The 19,075-nt window shown below is 42.8% G+C and overlaps 1 protein-coding gene across 1 annotated transcript in view; it reads right to left on the bottom strand.

The window, feature by feature from the left end:
- Positions 1–4,026: 4,026 nt before the first annotated feature.
- Positions 4,027–19,075, bottom strand: part of SLC10A1 (solute carrier family 10 member 1) — a 17,114-nt gene continuing 2,065 nt past the window's right edge. The window contains exons 2-5 of the mRNA XM_023182829.1: positions 14,842–15,052; positions 7,344–7,522; positions 6,505–6,701; positions 4,027–4,577 (exon numbers count right to left, since the gene is read on the bottom strand). Coding sequence (XP_023038597.1) covers positions 4,471–4,577; positions 6,505–6,701; positions 7,344–7,522; positions 14,842–15,052 — 694 coding nt within the window. The 3' untranslated portion in view covers positions 4,027–4,470. The remainder of the gene's footprint in view (positions 4,578–6,504; positions 6,702–7,343; positions 7,523–14,841; positions 15,053–19,075) is intronic.

The following is a 19,075-nucleotide window of genomic DNA, read 5'->3' as shown; positions in this document are numbered from 1 at the left end:
TGTTGGTTTGTCTGAAGAAGTCCTATGCTGTTTACTTCTCATCCTTATCATCATACAGTACATTTAAAACACTGAACACATCCAGAATCCTGGAGTCGTTATGGTCTCTTTTTAAAAATAGTGTTTTTGATGTCTCCAGGCTATTAAAAAGATAAAGATGTAAGCGAATGCTAAAATCACAATTGAGTTTTCTTTGTGTCCGTGGCCCCCCCAAACCCCCCATGTTTTTCCTTTATCTCCTGACTTTGTTGGCATCAGGTTACATAAGAGTCAAGAGGAGGATAGTGTGGGAAACAGTGTTTCTTGACTACCTTAAAGGTTATGACAGGTTTTTTTGTTTTTGAGATGGAATTTTGCTCTTGCTGCCCAGGCTGGAGTGCAATGGCACGATCTCAGCTCACTGCAACCTCTGCTTCCCAGATTCAAGTGATTCTCCTGCTTCAGGCTCCCAGGTAGCAGAGATGACAGACATGTGCCACAATGCCCAGCTAATTTGGTGTTTTTAGTAGAGACGGGGGTTTCACCCTGTTGGCCAGGCTGGTTTTGAATTACTTACCTCAGGTGATCCACCTGCTTGGCCTCTTGAAAAGTGCTGGAATTACAGCCATGATCCACTGTGCCCAGCCTTGTTTTTGTTTTTTTGAGGCAGGAGCTTGTTGTCTAGGCAGAAAGGTAGGGGTATGATCACTGGTCACTACATCCTTGACCTCCTGGGCTCAGGCAATCGTCCTGCCTTTGTATCTTGAGTAAGGGCCACAGGTGTGCACCACTGCGTGTGGCTAATATTTTTCTAGAGACGGTGTTGCTATGTTGCTCTTGCTGGTCTTGAACTGGACTCAAGTGATTCTTCTAACTTGGCCTCCCAAAGTGTTGGGATTATAGGTGTGAACTGCTGTGTCCAGTTGTGATGCAGATTTGGTGGTCAGGTAACATGAATGCTTAAGGGACTTTGACATGGTACTTTTTGTCTTGAGATATGTATGGGATAGTACATGTTTAAGGGAAAACAATAGTGTAAAATGCCTAAGGTCCTATATCCACATTAATCTTAGACTTCTATATTTGAGCTTTCAAGCCCTGCCTTACATGTGTAGAAAAGGAGCCGTATCGATACAGGAGTCTCAAGACACTTAAATTCTTAGTTCTGTGGGGGCTAGACTACATAAGTACTGGGAAACGGTGAATAACATCTATGTAGCTTCTGATGGTAATAGCCAGGCACTGTTTTAAGTGCCGTATCTCTGTGTTGACTGAATCTAATACCATTTTACTGGTGGGAATTCAGGAATTATTCAAAGAACGGGGATGGATTGGTATTAAAATGCAGGAAGTCTGATTCCAAGACCCCCACACCACACTCACTGTTGACATAAAGATTTTTGCCTCTAGACTTGCAGGGATTTGGAAGATGGCAGAATTAGAAGCACTAGAAAAACGTAGCTTTTAGCTTCCTGAAAGCGTGGGGATTGGGAAGTGGGCATCTCCATTTGGGAGAATTGAAAGGTTTTTGATATCCAAATAAGAGGCTGAGTTTAGGAGTTGGTATATACCTGTTGAATTAGTTGAGGGAACCAGGTTTATTTTAATAAACGGTGAATTCTAGATTTTCTTAGTGTCTCTGAAGGCAGTACTTGGTTAGCCTGAAGTTGCTATCAAAAGCAACTTTTCCCCCTTGGGCTTTTAAAACATGCTTCTTAGGGCAGTGTGGTAAGTTGATGTTTTTCCCGTCTACCTCTAGATAATCAGACAAAGTTTTTTGTTTTTTTTTTGAGATGGAGTCTTGCTCTGTTGCCCAGTTTGGGCGGTCTTGGCTCACTGCAGCGTCTGCCTCCTGGGTTCAAGCGATTCTCTTGCCTCAGCCTCCTGGGTAGCTGGGATTACAGGCACTCACCCCCATGCCCAGCTATTTTTTTTTTTTTGTATTTTTAGTAGAGACGGGATTTTACCTTGTTGGCCGGGCTGGTCTCGAACTGACCTCAAATGATAAACCCATCTCAGCGTCACAAAGTGCTAGGTTTACAGGCGTGAGCCACTCTGTCAGTCTTATTTTTTTAATTTTTTTTTTTTTTCTTGAGACAGAGCCTTGGTCACCCAGGCTAGAGTGCAGTGGTGTCGTCTTGACTCACTGCAACCTGCACTTCCAGTCTCAAGTGATTCTCATGTCTCAGCCTCCCAGTATCTGGAATTACAGGTGCCCACCACCACATCTGGCTGATTTTTGTATTTTTAGTAGAGGCGAGGTTTGACCATGTTGGCCAAGCTGGTCTCGAACTCCTGACTTCAAATGATCTATCTGCCTGCCTTGGCCTCCCAAGTGTTGGGATTACAGGAGTGAGCCACTTTGACCAGCCAAGAGTTAAGCTACTTTTAATCTTGTGTTAGGGAATACAATAAATTCCTTCTTTTGAAAAAATGGCAGGGAGGTCGATTATGTCTCAAAAAGGGACTCTCAAAAAACCAGGCTTGAGATATCATGAGGAGAGTGGATGTAATCCTAAGGAAAGGTTTAGGACCTGCCTTTGTAGGGCATGGTTTAACCTTTGTCTTCTGTGTTTATATTTCTTTCATCTTTATTCCTTACTTTTTTTTTTTTTGAGACGGGGTCTTGCTCTGTCGCTAGGCTGGATAGAGCGCAGTGGCTCTATGTTGGCTCACTGCAACCTCTGTCTCGGGTTCAAGCGATTCTTCTGCCTCAGCCTCCTGAGTAGCTGGGACTACAGGCGTGTGTCACCATGCTTGGCTAAGTTTTGTGTTTTTGGTAGAGATGGGGTTTCACCATGTTGGCCAGGATGGTTGGTCTCCATCTCTTGACCTCATGATCTGCCCGCCTCAGCCTCCCAAAATGCTGGGATTACAGGTGTGAACTACTGCATCCAGCCACGTTTATTCCTTTCTAAGGGCAGTTTGAGGCCAACCCTATCTTCTTCAAAAGCTAAACAAATGTGTTCTAATATAACTTGTATGTAAGCAAGTCTCCTAGCAGATGATATTGGTTAGATAATAGAGAAAACAATTTGAACAGTTAGGTATATATGGATATAATTAGTAAAAATGATAACTTTTCAAAAATCTGCTTTTTTAAGAGGATGTTAGTGACCCAAATCTGTGATTCTCATTTTGGTGTTGGGAGTATTTGTTAGTCCTGCACATTTGCCAAACTGATAGCTGAAAACTATATTGTCTTGGTTTCATTTGTACCGGACCATACAAAATGATAAAAATCCCAAGTAATTAAGCATGATTGACTTTTTGTAAGTGTTAATATTCGTTGTTAATCATTTACTTGATCTTTATTTGCATATGATATGCAAAATGTTTAAATTTTATTAGAGACAATTTGAAATTTGTGAATTCTAGGTATTTGAACATTTTTCTTTGAATTGGGAAACCACTCATTTAGTTTGCTGTACCCAGTTTTGGGGGTGCTTTGTGTTAAAACCAGATATCTACTGAACTTTTTTATTTATTTATTTATTTATTTATTTATTTTTTTGAGACGGAGTCTTGCTCTGCTGCCCAGGCTGGAGTGCAGTGGCCGGATCTCAGCTCACTGCAAGCTCCACCTCCCGGGTTCACGCCATTCTCCTGTCTCAGCCTCCCGAGTAGCTGGGACTACAGGCGCCCGCCTCGTCGCCCGGCTAGTTTTTTGTATTTTCTATTAGAGACGGGGTTTCACCATATTAGCCAGGATGGTCTCGATCTCCTGACCTCGTGATCCGCCCGTCTCGGCCTCCCAAAGTGCTGGGATTACAGGCTTGAGCCACCGCGCCCGGCCTTACTGAACTTAAAAAAGAGATTCTTAGGTAACATTGTGTTACTGTGTTCCTGGTTTTTCCTTGTCAAAAGGTTTTCTCTACTAACGTGATGCATTTGCCCAGTTTTTTCATTTCATTAGCTATTTTTGAGTTGTGTTTTTCCTAATTGCATCTTACTGTGTTCACTTTTGCATACTTCATGTCAAATTTGACTTTTCGGGAGCATCATCCCAATCATGTCAAAAGGGAAGGAATGGGATCTGAATTTTTTAGATTAGAACTTCTGAAGTCTAATTCTGCAGCATTCTTGAGCATTTATTTCTCTTTTGGGTCACAAAACTTGGAATGGGATTTGGGTATTTGAGTAATGGGTTAGACATATATATTGATTAGTTCAGGAATTGAGTGACTTAAGATGCTTATCAGGCACTGTTTTAGAGATCCTGGCAAGAGGCAGATTTAGTTTCTGGTTTCATAGAGTTTCCAGTCACTGAACAAGTCTTTGAAATAAGTAGCACATTCTAAGTTGGGGATGGGTAAGGCTTCTTGGGCAGGCACCCTGTGTTCCCAGCCAAGGCTTGATGATTCTGATAGATGTACTGGAAATGCTGGAGAGAGACTCAGACAAGACTCTTGTTTTTGCTGCTCTCTGTAGTTGACCAGACTGGCTTTCAGAATTGCTTTGGGACCAGAATCCAGGCCACCAGGAGAAGGGCTAGGCTGTGCAAGGGGAGCAGTCCTCCCCTTTGTAGGTGCCATTTCCCAGAGCTCCTGGAATTGTTTCTTCAGTTGTGGCAGCTGTGTAGATCATTTTTGTTTTATCTGTAAAGTTAAGGGTCATAGGTGTAGAGAGAGAACAAAAGGAGTGAACAATGAAGCTTGTTTAATCTGGAATGTACAAGAATACCAACTTAGCCCTAGGGTGTGCTATGTATATATTTTCCATCTCTGTTATCTGTCCCGTGGTTTACTCTTTAAACTCAGTTTCCCCTCAATCTCCCTAATGGTAGTACTAGTAATAAAAGTCTTAATGAATTAGACTGTTGAGTCTTCATCATCACTTCACCTCTAACTTCTCTGTACATACAGTAAAACGAACAGGGGAGATGAGTTTATGTATGCAAGGACTGTGTTGCATTCAGGGAATGAGGAGGCAGGGAGGAAAGATCTTTCTGAGAAAGTCTAACCAAGAGAGTTTCCAGTTCTTCCCCCCAACACCCAATTGTTCTGCCTCTTTTCATGCCCATCGTGTAGGTGGTGATGCAAATTTGAAGATAGCTTTGATTCCTGCACCTTTCTATACAGATGGGAGAGTTCTCTATACAGAGTGCTTCCATCTGTATAGAAAGGTGCAGGAATCAAAAGTATAAAAACTTGACAGATTCTTTCCCCTGAGAATAGCTTCTTGGGGCCATTAGGTCCAAAGAAATAAGTTGCTTTGATTTAATGTTTCCACTGGGGTCTTCTGAGATACTTTGTGAGGAAAGTTCTTTATAAGTCTTGAGAGCTAAAGATCCATAGAGTATTGTCCTTTGCGGTCACTCCAGGCCTTTGTGGCACTAAAACCTCAAATCTGGGAACTTGGTTGGTCTAGAAGCTTCTGTGCACTTTTTGTAAGAGGGCGGCAAATCTCTTGCGTTCCTCTCAGGTAAGCATCAGACTAGATTCTCACAACTCCACTGTAGCTTTGAACCAAAGCTTCAAAAATGGTTCTAGAGTATGGTCAGCCTGTACTTGTTTCCTGTTGGCTGCTTGGCAACCTAGTTACATCTTAGCTAATTGCAAAGGGAAAGAGAATCGGCATTTGCTAGTATAATGTAACAAATTCCAACAGGGAAAGTTGTGTATTTCTCCTAGGGTGTAAATCACAGTCCCTAGGTTCTAGACAAGGTTTTGAAGGGGACTTCAATTCATGGATTTGAAGGGACAGTTGAAGGATTTGGAAAGTACTTAGGAAGAATATACTAATGTTTAGAGTTAGTTATAATGAAATGTGTTATAAAGTAGGTTTGGATGTTTGAATGTCCTGTTTTTTTAATTGTTAAAGTACAGTTTGAGGAAGACACTCTGGTCTCTGGTCTGTCTTGAGGTTCAATTTTATTTTGAAAGGTAGTGCTCTGAGCATTTTAGAGAAGAGCTGCTATGTTAACTCCATAGTGATCAGAGTAAAGTATAAATCATATTAATTAAGTTTATTATGGAGGTAGTCACTGTTTTAACAATCTTGTGCTTAAGTTTCCTTTACTGTGTAACTGGAGTTGAGAAATCTTTTTTTTTCCTTTATTCTGGGTTATATTAGGCTGTATGTTTTTCCTCAAATGGGGGTGCCAGTGGTGCTGTGGCTCTGATCTGGTTCCAGGAAATGAGAACCTAGTCCTGAGAAATGGAAACTTCCCCAACTCTTGTGAGTAGAGGTCTTTCACACAACTAATAATCTCAGTTGTTCAAGGCAGTTCTGTCTTATGATGTCTCCCTACTGAGACAAAGCAGCCCAAATTCCTTCAGTTTTATGAGGTAAACTGCATCCACAATGTCATTCTCCCAGCTAGAAGGAAGAAATGGAGTGCAGTTGATGGAAGTAGCCTTGGATCTTTAAAGCTTCTCGGATGCTTCTTGGGGCTACCTGGTTCTTAGTGGTCTGATAAAAGCTAAAGCTCTATCCAAAAAGTCCCTGCTAGAAACTTGCTTGTTGGCAGGCTCAGGTCCAATACTGGAGCAGAACTTGAAGTAGGCATCATTCAGTACTCACCCTTGGGAGTCTTGAATTTCTCATAGCACCGAAAAATGGCAATGAGGAAAAGCCCTTCTCCAAGCTGGAAAATCATGTAGAGGAGAGGAAAGAAGAAAAGTGGTCCAATGACTTCAGGGGGAAAGGCCACATTGAGGATGGTGGAACAGAGTTGGACATTTTGGCATCCGGTCTCCATGCTGACAGTGCGTCGGCACCTGTGTCGGTGAAGAAAACTCCACATACACTCAGAAGGAACTGGAGGGAGCAACTTTGTCCCAGTGCCGCTACCAAGGAGTTTGTTAGCAGATGGAATCTAGACCCTGGACAGGGGTACTTTGCTGTTGCTATTGGTGCTTGGATACCTTTGGCGTCTGGCTTTTTAATCCATTCAATATCTTTCCTCAATTTTTTTCAAGTCTCTTGTCCAGTTAGTGCATCTCAACATATTGCCAGGAAAATGCCTTGCCCAGATTTCAGGTTCCTAGCTTGTTTCTCTTTTCCTGAAAGACTAGGACAAGAATGAAGCCCATGGGACAGTGGGACCTAAAATAATACTATCTCCAGGCGTGTGGTGGCTCACGCCTGTAATCCTAGCACTTTGGAAGGCTGAGGCAGTCGGATTACTTGAGCTCGTTAGTTCAAAACTAGCCTGGGCAACATGGTAAAACCCCATCGCTAGAAAAGATAAATCAGCTGGGCATAGTGGCTTGTGCCTGTAGTCCCAGTTACTTGGGGGACTGAGGCAGGAGGATCATTGAAGTCCAGGAGATTGAGGCTACAGCGAACTGAGAATGTGCTACTGCCCTCCAGCCTGGGAAACAGTGAGACCCTTTCTTAAAAAAATAAATAATACCTACCGTCCATTGAGGCAGAAGAGAGCGGAGAGAACATAACCCAGCAGAAAGCCAATAAAAGGCATCAGGGAGGAGGTGGCAATCAAGAGTGGTGTCATGGCAAACATGATGCTCTTGCCCACATTGATGGCAGAGAGAACTGTGACAGCGACACTGCACAAGAGAATGATGATCGTCCCTCCCTGGAAATGAAGACAAGAAGAAAAGGCAATTAGAAGAGTTAGGGATAGAAAGGAACAGAAAGGAGGGAAGCACAGGTAGAAATTGGAGGTGGGAAACATTGCAATAAAACACGAAGTGGAAGGGAATATGAAAGATCTTTATTTTCTTATTGGATTTCTTTTCTTTTTTAAAATTATTAATATTAGAGACAGGGTCTCACTATGTTGCCCAGGCTCGTATTAAACTCCCGGACTCTGGTGGTCCTCCTGCCTTGGCCTCCCAAAGTGCTGGGATTAGAGGTGTGAGCCACTGCACCGAGCCCATCTTTTTAGATTTCTTATCGGTAGCTAGGAAGCCTGGGGACAGCTGATTAACACTTTGATTATTACAAACTCAACCAAGCACAGTTTCTGCTTTTGACACGTCTCTGCATAGCAAACTGAATGAAGTGTTACATGAGACTGTTGAGGCCTCCTGCAAAATGCATATTTTAAAAGTTTCAAAGTCAGTATTTTTGGAACTTATATACACATTCCTACAATACTGTCATTGTTCCACATACTTTGAAACTCATTAGAACTTGTCATATTTGTCTCAAATACCTTTATTACAGATAGGGATTTTATCCATTTTAGGATCAATTTGACTTCTGGAAATTGCCAAGAGTCATTTGAAACAAAGCTGGTCAAGGTGGATGATCAAGCCCGTAAATACGGTTTTAAACCCAAAATGATGTCTAATAATAGGGGGACAAACCTACTTTCTTGAGTGACCTGCAAATTGAATATGAAGGAAGTTCCCAAAATAACTTTCAGAAATGTCTTGGGTGATAACAACATCATTGGAAACTACGCGGGTCTACTCTGAATGAAATTAGAGGATTTTTCATTGTGCAACATAGGATGCAACCTTTCAAAGTGCACGTCCGTGCACTTTGTGCTTTCCAGTGTGCATTTTAGAGAATTGCATGCTCCAAAATGATAAACAGGTATGTGTAAATTTAAGACCGTCCCTTTTACCTCCTTTGCAAATGTTTCTCAAACTTACCATGTTATTTTGTAATAGTTACATGTGTTGGTTCACTTTTTGGTTCATTCACATGTGTTGCGTTTTATATTTCCTAGTAACATTTAAAAAAATGTAAAATATGCATAGCGAAGTTTGCCATTTTAATCACTTTTGAGTGCACAGTTCAGTGGCATTAAGTACATTCATAATGTCCTAACGACATTTTAACATTTGTGTTGCTCACATTTCAGCTGCACAGCTTTGTGTTTCTATTTTTAATGCTTGTTGCAACTGATATGATCATATAAAACATCACCTATACCAATTAGTGGTCCTATCCCAGCATAGGAAGGACTTTCACACATCAACAACCATGTGCTTCAAGTTTTATTAAAAGTCTTATTAGCTAATGAGCTTCTCAGTTTACCTTTGCATTTTTAGTTGATTTCCCCTTTTGGATTTCTGTCTTTCGAGTTTGTCCTCCACCCAACAGTCAAATAGTTTTTATCTCCATCAAGAGTGTAGTGGATAATTTAGGAGGCACTGGGCTGAAGGAATTGTCCACGAATCCAGAAGCCCTATTCCTCTGTATAGGCATTCACTCTTATTCTCTCACTCATGTTCTCTGTTGGGGGCTGCACAGTTGTGGTTATGAGCACAGACTTTGATATGATCCAGGTGGGAAAGCTGGCTTTGCTAGTCTCCAGCTGTGTAAGCTTTGGGGAGTCACTCAACCTGAGTGAGGTTGATAGCATAGGACCTGGCATATAAGAAGCATTCACTAAACTGTAACTCCTATTATTACTCAAAAGGGAGGAATGTAACATTCTAGAGTTTCGTCACTCTCACCGCTGCCATCTCTGGAAATTTATCCTGTCTACAACCCCTGCTGAGACAAGTGGCCCTCGGTAGTTGCTTCTCCATAGGCCACCATGTTTGGTACCACCTGACTTCATTGCCCTGCTCACAACTGGGATGAGTGTCCATTAGTGAGCAGCCAATCCACTGGCTTACCAGTGACACATGAGATGACATGTCCACATGCTACCCACAAAGGTGGCCTGCACAGGCTGGTGAGTGGTAGAAATAATCAGTTTCTCTCACTTAGGAAGTTTGCAGGATTACAGAGAGGGAAGCAATAGAAGGGACAAGTGTCAAAACACACAGAGGCCTGGGAGCAACAGAAGCCACAAGTTGGCAGAAGCTATAAGACAAAGGAGAGTTAGGGGTCAGTTCATCAGTAGCAGCAGGTGTGGGAAATGCATGAGTAGAGTGTTAAGTCAATGAAATGGTGGGATCCTTATTAAAGAATGGTGGATGGCTTATGGTGAAAGTGGCTCCTGGACCATGTCATTCTCAGATTCATCAGCCTTCTAACCACATAGCCTTTGGATAAACCCTTGCATGAGTAAGTTAAACATTTTTTTGAATTGCCTTTCAAAATGAGCATCCCTGAAATTGTATCTTGGTATATCTAAATGTGACCTTCTACCAGCGAATGCAACTGGTTGAACCCAGTGTGAGCAGATACCTGCTGCCAGAGCTAGTTATTGAAAGTTGGGTTATTTTGATTTGCAAGGTCCTAGGAGGGTTAAGTGTGCAAAGAAGCCAGGACAATCATTTGTTCGTTTTCCAGTTTGGCACTCACTATATTATTTATGGGACAGGGTGACAAAGGATGAGCATAGTCCTCAAAGAGCCATAGAAACAAGGGAACCTCAGCCTTTGCAACTTGACCCACATGTTCGTCTCTGCATCCTCACAGGAGTGATTCCAGTTTTGGAAAATAGGAAAATCACTGTAGCTGTTGACTTTGTGGTTGTTTAACCCTGAAGGTTTAACCAGGGACAAAATGGGTCCAGGGCATGCCTAGGTTTTTTAGATCACCTTTTATGTAGTCCCTTATTACTAGTCTCTGTCTTTCTAGCCAAGGTATTTCTTAGCCCTTTTAATGTTCTCTGGCTTCATTTTGACTTCATTTCCTCTTTGGCATTGAGTAGTGGATGTGCAACACAACAGGAACAGAGACTGGTTGAGACAATCCTGGCTCTGCCAAGTAACTTTTCCGGGCCTCAGTTACTCTATCTGCAAATTGAGAATAAGGCAGGAGACTGACCTTCATCTTAAAGGCTTCTCCAGCTTAAAAATTTGAGATTCTACTTTTTGCAACCTCAGAGAAACGCTTCTAAAGCTACTCTGAGGTAGAAAGGAGATATGCTCTTGCATCAGTTGTCATTAGCACTGTGATTTGGTATTCTGGTCCCCAGTTTCCCACCTATAAAACAGGGGAGTGTAGAGTAGCATTAAATGATAGCAGTGGTCACTTCACATTTTAATATTCTTTATATTTTATATGCATTTCTTTAAGATCATTTGTGGATGTATAGGATTTTTAAAAAATTAAAGCAATCTGATGCACCCCACAAAGTACCTTAAAGAAATGAAATGATGCACACAAACATGTTTCTCTGTGTATGTTGTTTTTCTACTGGTGTGTGGAAGAGCAGCAGACAGGACTTGCCCTTCATTCCTTTATTTATTCTCAGGCATTGGCTATGGGGGCACTGTGATAGGTGCTGTGGATTCAGTGTTAATTAAGACATAGCCTTATGGTCTTGCTTCTTGAGAAATAAGTGGGGAATAAACATGAACAGGTATTTTTAATGCAGTATAATAATTTCTACAGGGGTTGGCTGGAGTGTTGGGTGCTATGGGAATGAATAGGACAAGCATCCTTCTCAGGCTTAAGAGGTTTAAGGAAGGCTTCCTGGAGGAGGCGCTATTTGTGTTGAGACTTAAAGGATTAGTGGGAGTGACCCAGTGAAAGATGGTTAGTGGGGTGAGAATTGGGAGGAAGAGTGTTTCAGGTGAAGGGAAGGGCATGTGCAAAGAGAAAAGAGCTGAGACTGGTAAGGTCAATTGAGACCAAATCAAGAAGTGCCACATTAAGAAGTTTAAACTCTATCCTAGGGGGAAGGAACCAATGAGCGGCTTTAAGCAGTGGAGAGACATTAGATAGAGTTTGTACTTTATATCTTCACCCTCAGGTTAAAACTGGGTGAGGAGGTTGGATGAGAAGGCCATTTGAGTTGTCTAGTGAGAGGTAAGGATGGAGAGGAATGAATGGATTCCAGCAACAGAAAGTGGAATCGACGGTCATTAATTAGATAGGTGTGAGTGGTGAGGGAGAAGGGAACATTGAGAATGACTTCCAGTTTCCGGTTGAGGCAATTGGGCGCACACAGAGTGCCACTGACTGAGATAACCACACAGCGGGAGGAGATGACTTATTTAACGTATATTGAGTTTTAAATGCCCGAGGTATATTCAGATAGAAAGATCAGTAGATACATCTAGTTCTAGATCCTTGAGGAATTGCCATACTGTTTTCCATAATGGTTGAATTAGTTTACAATCCCACCAACAGTGTAAAAGTGTTCCTGTTTCTCCACATCCTCTCCAACACCTGTTGTTTCCTGATTTTTTAATGATTGCCCACAATAGCAAAGACTTGGAATCAACCCAAATGTCCATCAGTGACAGACTGGATTAAGAAAATGTGGCACATATACACCATGGAATACTATGCAGCCATAAAAAAGGATGAGTTTGCGTCCTTTGTAGGGACATGGATGCAGCTGGAAACCATCATTCTTAGCAAACTATCACAAGAAGAGAAAACCAAACACCGCATGTTCTCACTCATAGGTGGGAACTGAACAATGAGTTCACTTGGACTCGGGAAGGGGAACATCACACACTGGGGCCTATCATGGGGAGGGGGGAGGGGGGAGGGATTGCATTGGGGAGTTATACCTGATATAAATGATGAATTGATGGGTGCTGACGAGTTGATGGGTGCAGCACACCAACATGGCACATGTATACATATGTAACAAACCTGCACGTTATGCACATGTACCCTAGAACTTAAAGTATAAAAAAAAAAGATCAGTAGATAATAAATGGATTCTGGAGTCAGGAGAGAGTTGAGGTCAGATGATGCTGTTCTGAAAGTCTCAGCTTGCAGATGGTAATAGCAGACCTGAGAGGGATCAGATCCTGGGCTAGGAGAGGTCTGGTGAGAAAGGCAGAAAGCTTGGTCTGAATGCAGAGAAGTGCCTTTGACCAGAGGAACTCATAAGGGAGTCCGAAGGAGGTCATGAGAGGCAGGAGGAAAGCAACAGAGCCTAGAGTCACTAAAGCTAACAGAAAAGGTTTTTGAGGTCAGTTATGGCCAATGCTGCTAGAAGGTCAAGGAAGGATTGAGAAATGTCCATTGGATTTAGCAGAGAAAGTAGAGCAGGTGGTCATCAAGATGCTGGGTGGATGGGAGACCAAGGAGGAGAGAAGAGAGGGATTCAAATAATGGAAACGAATTGCTGAGGGCCTGGTCACTCGTGAGAGAGCTCTGGCGGTGGCATGGGGGAAATGGAAGGTGTCTGAGAGGCAGCAATTGACAGAGAGAGAGAGGAGTGAGGGTGATTTTTCATGAAGCCTGGCTGGGAAGGGGAGCAAAGGGGCAGGTATTAGGTGGAATGGGAGGTGGATTCCACAAGAAATCCCAGTGAGAGATAGTTTTTGTTCTGTTTTTTGAAAATAAGAGATATAGCCGGGCGCGGTGGCTCAAGCCTGTAATCCCAGCACTTTGGGAGGCCGAGACGGGCGGATCACGAGGTCAGGAGATCGAGACCATCCTGGCTAACACGGTGAAACCCCGTCTCTACTAAAAAAAATACAAAAAACTAGCCGGGCGAGGTGGCGGGCGCCTGTAGTCCCAGCTACTCCGGAGGCTGAGGCAGGAGAATGGCGTAAACCCGGGAGGCGGAGCTTGCAGTGAGCTGAGATCCCGCCACTGCACTCCAGCCCGGGCGACAGAGCGAGACTCCGTCTCAAAAAAAAAAAAAAAAAAAAAAAGAAGAGATATGTCAGTCTGGAGTCTGCGTCCAAGATGACTGTGAAGAACCAATACAGAGATGTTTTAGAAATGAGAGTGAGAGAGGGGAGGCTGCTGGACCAGAGGCATAATCACTAAAAGGAGGTCTATGAGTACAAGGGTGGAGAGAATGATGCTGAGGTGGGGTGACCGGCCAGGGGAAGGAGGAGGGATGATTCCTCCATGCCCTCCAGCAGGCGGGAAGTGGCCATGGCACTGGGACAGGGAAAGGGCAAAACTACTCTTGAGACAATAGTAGTGTGAAAATAAAACCCCCCTGAAAACTGGACTCTTGACTTCTTTGTTCCAGGCTCAAAGCTGCTGCCAAACTTTGGGGTTCTCAGCAGCACACCTTACAGACCAGGCCAGAGGCATTGATGCAAGGGCAGAGACAGTACAGGATGTCAGGAGATCAAGTCCTTCCTGAGGACCAGGATGACCCCCTGGCTCTGTGGGATGAACAGTGAGCCAAGGGGGAGGCTGGCAGAGACTGAACTCCAAGGTTGAAAATGTTGGTGGAGAGACCATAGCTGCACTCTAAGAGTCTGGGATTTTTCTGCACACAAGGCAGTGGCATGAGGCCCTGTCTATGACCACGGTGCTCCTCAAAACCTTTGTGGCCTTAATTCACTCTGCTTCCCACCCCGTCCCTCTCCTGAAATGCTGGGAATGGGTATACTACCTCTCTCCTCTAGCTTCTTGCCACATCAGCCAAATTTGCCCTTGGTGCCCTCTCAACTCCTCTATTCAGGCTTCTCCCCAGGTTTACCTAAATGCCTCAAGCCCTTCCTTTTTAAGAAGCCTCCTTTACCACTCCAGCCCTCACTGTTCCCATCTCCTTGCCTTCTGCAAATACTTGTGTGTACACTGGAATTGGATCTTCTCTCTCTCTTTTTTTTTTTCTTTTTAGAACTGGAGTCTTGCTTTGTGGCCCAGGCTGGAGTGCAGTGGCACGATCTCAGCTCACTGCAACCCCCGCCTCCCTGGTTCAAGCGATTCTGCTGCCTCAGCCTCCTGAGTTGCTGGGATAACAGGCACTTGCTACTATGCCGGGCTAATTTTTTAATTTTTTTTTTTTTTTTTTGTATTTTTAGTAGAGATGGGGTTTTGCCATGTTGGTCAGGCTGGTCTCAAACTTCTGACCTCAAGTGATCCATCTGCCTCAGCTTCCCAAAGTGTTGGGATTATAGGCATGAGCCACTGCACCGGCCTCATTACTTCACTTTGTGCAACCATCAGACTCTGGTGACATTGAGTCCTCAGAGTGCATAGCATAAAACTTAGCATCTAGTAGGAGCATATATGTGTTTATTATTAATATAGTGATTATACTGTGTAGTTGTATATGGTGTTTTTATTCTTTTGCCATAATTTGTCAAGCCCCCAGGTTCTTACCTTGATGACATAGCGCATGTATTGTGGCCGTTTGGATTTGAGGACGATCCCTATGGTGCAAGGAATGAGAACTGGGACCAGTGATAAAATGATGCGTCCATAGGGCACCTTGTCTTTCAGGTCCCCATCATAGATCCCCCTGGAGTAGAGGTACAGGAGGAGAGGCATCATGCCAAGGGCGCAGAAGGTGGAGCAGGTGGTCATCACAATGCTGGTGGGAGACATGGGAAGAGGGGAGAGAGAGAGCCCATAAATACAGACTATTTTGTTGAGCGCCTGCTAAGTGCCAGTCACTGTGCTAAGTGCTTGACATATATGACTTCAGTTCCTTTCCCCCATATCATTAGGCAGTAAGCATACTATCTTTTTGCTGACAAGGAAGCTGGCGACTAGAAGAGTTGTGTCCTGCTCGAAATCACACAAGGTAGTAAGTGGCCAAAGCAGGATTTGAACTTAGACTGGTTCAACTGCTTCAATCCCTGTGTGCTTCATTGTGGAAGGAGCCATTCTGATCTCCTTCTCTGTAATAGAACCCTTTTTGCATTGAGCACCTTCCCCATGCCAAGTCCATTTTGTAGAAAGCTAACTGTGTGATCCCATTACTCTGGTCATTAGCCCACTGGACCAGGGAATAGCACCTGACCCACAGTTACTAAATGTCTGGTTTAGAGCCTAGGGAATGGCTGGTTGTAGTGGCTTTGTCCAACAGAGACAATAACAATGAGCTATATCAGCACATTTTACCTTGTGGGGAGTCTGAGTGTGAGACACAGTGACAGGGCACTTGGTCTTTGGGGATAGGTGGCATGGGAGTGATGGTCAGGCAGAAGCCAAAAACCCTACTAAGAAAAATCAGTAAACAGATATCATGATTAAAAGGACTGTAAAAGAAATAGTGAAGCAGTAAGAAACAGAATAATTGAAGGGCCATAATGGTGGGGTAGTAGAGAAGGCAGTAATAGATACCCATGTTGAGTAAGTGACAAGATAACTTGGTCAGACTTGCTTTGCATCTTGGATAGTATTCCAGTCCCCAACTCTGGTGTTCTCATGCTCTTTACTTTCTGGTTCCTCCTGATACTATTTAAAATAAATTGAGTGTGATACTCAGAGCCTGAATAATATATCCTTCCAGCTCTAATATGTATCCTACTTGTCCAATTTCCTTTTCCATTTGGAATCTTATATATGTTAGTCTCAGGACCCTGTCTAGGGAGAGGCCCTCTGGAAAGGTCAACTGAGAAGGAAGCTGATAGGGCATCTCCTTGGATTTATGGACATTCACATTAAAAATATATGGCTCGGATTTTTATTCCAGTGGGAAGGTGGTTGGGAGGTGAGGGCTTGGCAAGACCCTAGGAAAACCACAGTCAGTGTGTCCCTCCTCCTCCCCACAGCCCCACCCTCCATCTACATTTCTTTCATTATTTCCATAAAGATGGAATATGACTTAAATATGCATCAAGAGCAGCCTATATCAAAGGTTCCAGAGCGTAGCTATCAAGAACAATAGGTAGACATGTCATAAGGATAAGAGCTGTTAGAGGTGAGGAGAGTCCCTCAAAGAAAATTGTGAACTAGATAATAGGAACTCCCCAACCCCCACGAACACTTAAATACACACTTGAGCTTGTAAGAAATTAACATTTATTTTAAGTGTGGCATAGTGGCTTATGCTTATAATCCCAGCATTTTGGGGGGCCAAGGAGGGAGGATTGCTTGAAGCCAGGAGTTTGAGACCAGCCTGGGCAACAAAGTAAGACCCCTGTGTCTACATACAAACAAATGAACAAACAGCTTCACTGTATAAAGGGGTTATGGAGGGGAATGGAGTGTTAGTCTTGGCACTCTTTCATGCTCGAGGGAGGGACCAGAATTGAGGTCTTAGACCTGGGATGGGAGGAGCATTGAAACTGAGCAACCAATAATAAAAGGATCATGGGGTGGGGGGAAGGGAACTTTCTAATTATATCATCAATCAAATATGAAATCATGGTGGAAAAAGAGTATTTAGAACATAAAAATAGTAAAATACATATTTAAAAAACATAGTGAGGGGACTTTGGATTAGGCAATGGTTTCTTATATATGACATCTAAAGCACAAACAGCCAAAGAAAAAACAGATGAATCAGACTTTATTAATATTAAAAACTTGTGATTCAAAGGACACCATCAAGAAAGTGAAAAGCCAACCAGAGAATGGGAGAAAATATTTGCAAGTCATATATCTGATAAGGGTCTAGTATTCAGAATATATGAAGAACTCTTTTTTTTTTTTGAGACGGAGTCTCGCTCTGTCGCCCAGGCTGGAGTGCTGTGGCCGGATCTCAGCTCACTGCAAGCTCCGCCTCCCGGGTTCACGCCATTCTCCTGCCTCAGCCTAACCGGTAGCTGGGACTACAGGCGCCGCCACCTCGCCCGGCTAGTGTTTTTTTGTAGTTTTTAGTAGAGACGGGGTTTCACCGTGTTAGCCGGGATGGTCTCGATCTCCTGACCTCGTGATCCGCCCGTCTTGGCCTCCCAAAGTGCCGGGATTACAGGCTTGAGCCACCGCGCCCGGCCAAGAACTCTTATAATGCAATAATAATAAAGTAAAAAATGGGCGAAGGATTTGAATGAGATGTTTTCCCAAAGAAGATATACAAATGGCCAATGAGCACATGAAAAGATGCTCAACATCATTACTTATTAGGAAAATGCAAATCAAAACCACTATGAGATACCACTTAATATCTACTAGCATGGCTATAATTAAAAAGATGGACAATAACAAGTGTTGCAGGGTATGTGGAAAATTTGGAATCCTCATACACTGCTGGTGGGAATGTAAAATGGTGCTTTGGAAAATAGTTTGGCAGTTTCTCAAAAATGTAAACACAGAGTCACCGTATAACCCAGCAATTCTACTCTTAGGTATATATTCCAAGGGAACAGAAAGCATGTTCACACAAAAACTTGCCTATGAGCTTCCATAGACATTATTCATACTAGGCAACAAGTAGAAACAACCCATATGTCCATCAGCTGAATGAATGGATGAGCAAAATGTATTATATCCATACAATGGGATATTATTCAATTACAAAAACAAATGAAGTATTGTGACATGCTGTCACAGGAATGAACCTTGAAAATATTATGCTGAGTGAAAGAAGTATAGATACAAAAGGTCACATATTGAATGCTTCCATTTATGTGAAATCCATAGAGACAGAAAGTAGATTAGTGGTTGTCAAGGGTTAGAAGGGGAGAGAGAAATGGGGACTCCTGCTAAATGGGATGGAGTTCCTTTTTGGGGTATTGAAAATGTTCTGAAATTAGATAATGGTGATAGTTCCACAGCCTTGGAAATATGCTAAAAACCAAGGCATTGTACTTTTTAAAGAATGGATTTTATGGTATGTGAATTATATCTCAATAAAAAGTATTTTAAAAACCATGCCAGGAGTAAATAAAGCAATTATTAAAGGGCAATTTATAGCCTTACATATTTATATCGAAAAAGAAGAAAGACTAAAAATTAATGAGTTAAGCACCTTACTCAAGAGGTTAGAAAGAGAAAAACCCAATACAAAGAAAAGGAAGAAATTTTTTAAGTTTTGTAAATTGTTAGGATCAGTAAAACCAAAAGTAGGGTTTTTTTGTTTGTTTTTCTTTTTTTTCTTAAAGGTCAGTTAAATAGACACCTCTGGCAAGACAGACCAGGGAAAAGAGAGATAGCACTAACTGATGATGTTAGTGTGAAAAAGGGAACGTAATTACAGAGACAATGAAGATGTTTAAAAAGTAATAAAATAAACTACAGACATTTTCATACTTTCATTTTTAACTTAAATGGACAATTTCATGGGAAATAAAACCTACAAAACCAAGTCAATATGAAGCCAAAAACCTGATTCAACTTAGAATTATTTAAGACATTTAGCCGGGGCCGGGCGCGGTGGCTCAAGCCTGTAATCCCAGCACTTTGGGAGGCCGAGACGGGCGGATCACAAGGTCAGGAGATCGAGACCATCCTGGCTAACACGGTGAAACCCCGTCTCTACTAAAAAAATACAAAAAAACTAGCCGGGCGAGGCGGCGGGCGCCTGTAGTCCCAGCTACTCGGGAGGCTGAGGCAGGAGAATGGCGTGAACCCGGGAGGCGGAGCTTGCAGTGAGCTGAGATCCGGCCACTGCACTCCAGCCTGGGCGACAGAGCAAGACTCTGTCTCAAAAAAAAAAAAAAAAAAA

This window comes from Piliocolobus tephrosceles, chromosome 6 (genome assembly GCF_002776525.5).
Source record: "Piliocolobus tephrosceles isolate RC106 chromosome 6, ASM277652v3, whole genome shotgun sequence".
Taxonomy (NCBI): domain Eukaryota; kingdom Metazoa; phylum Chordata; class Mammalia; order Primates; family Cercopithecidae; genus Piliocolobus; species Piliocolobus tephrosceles.
The sequence above is the reverse complement of the archived record's forward strand: the minus strand, read 5'-3'. Positions and strand labels throughout refer to the sequence as shown.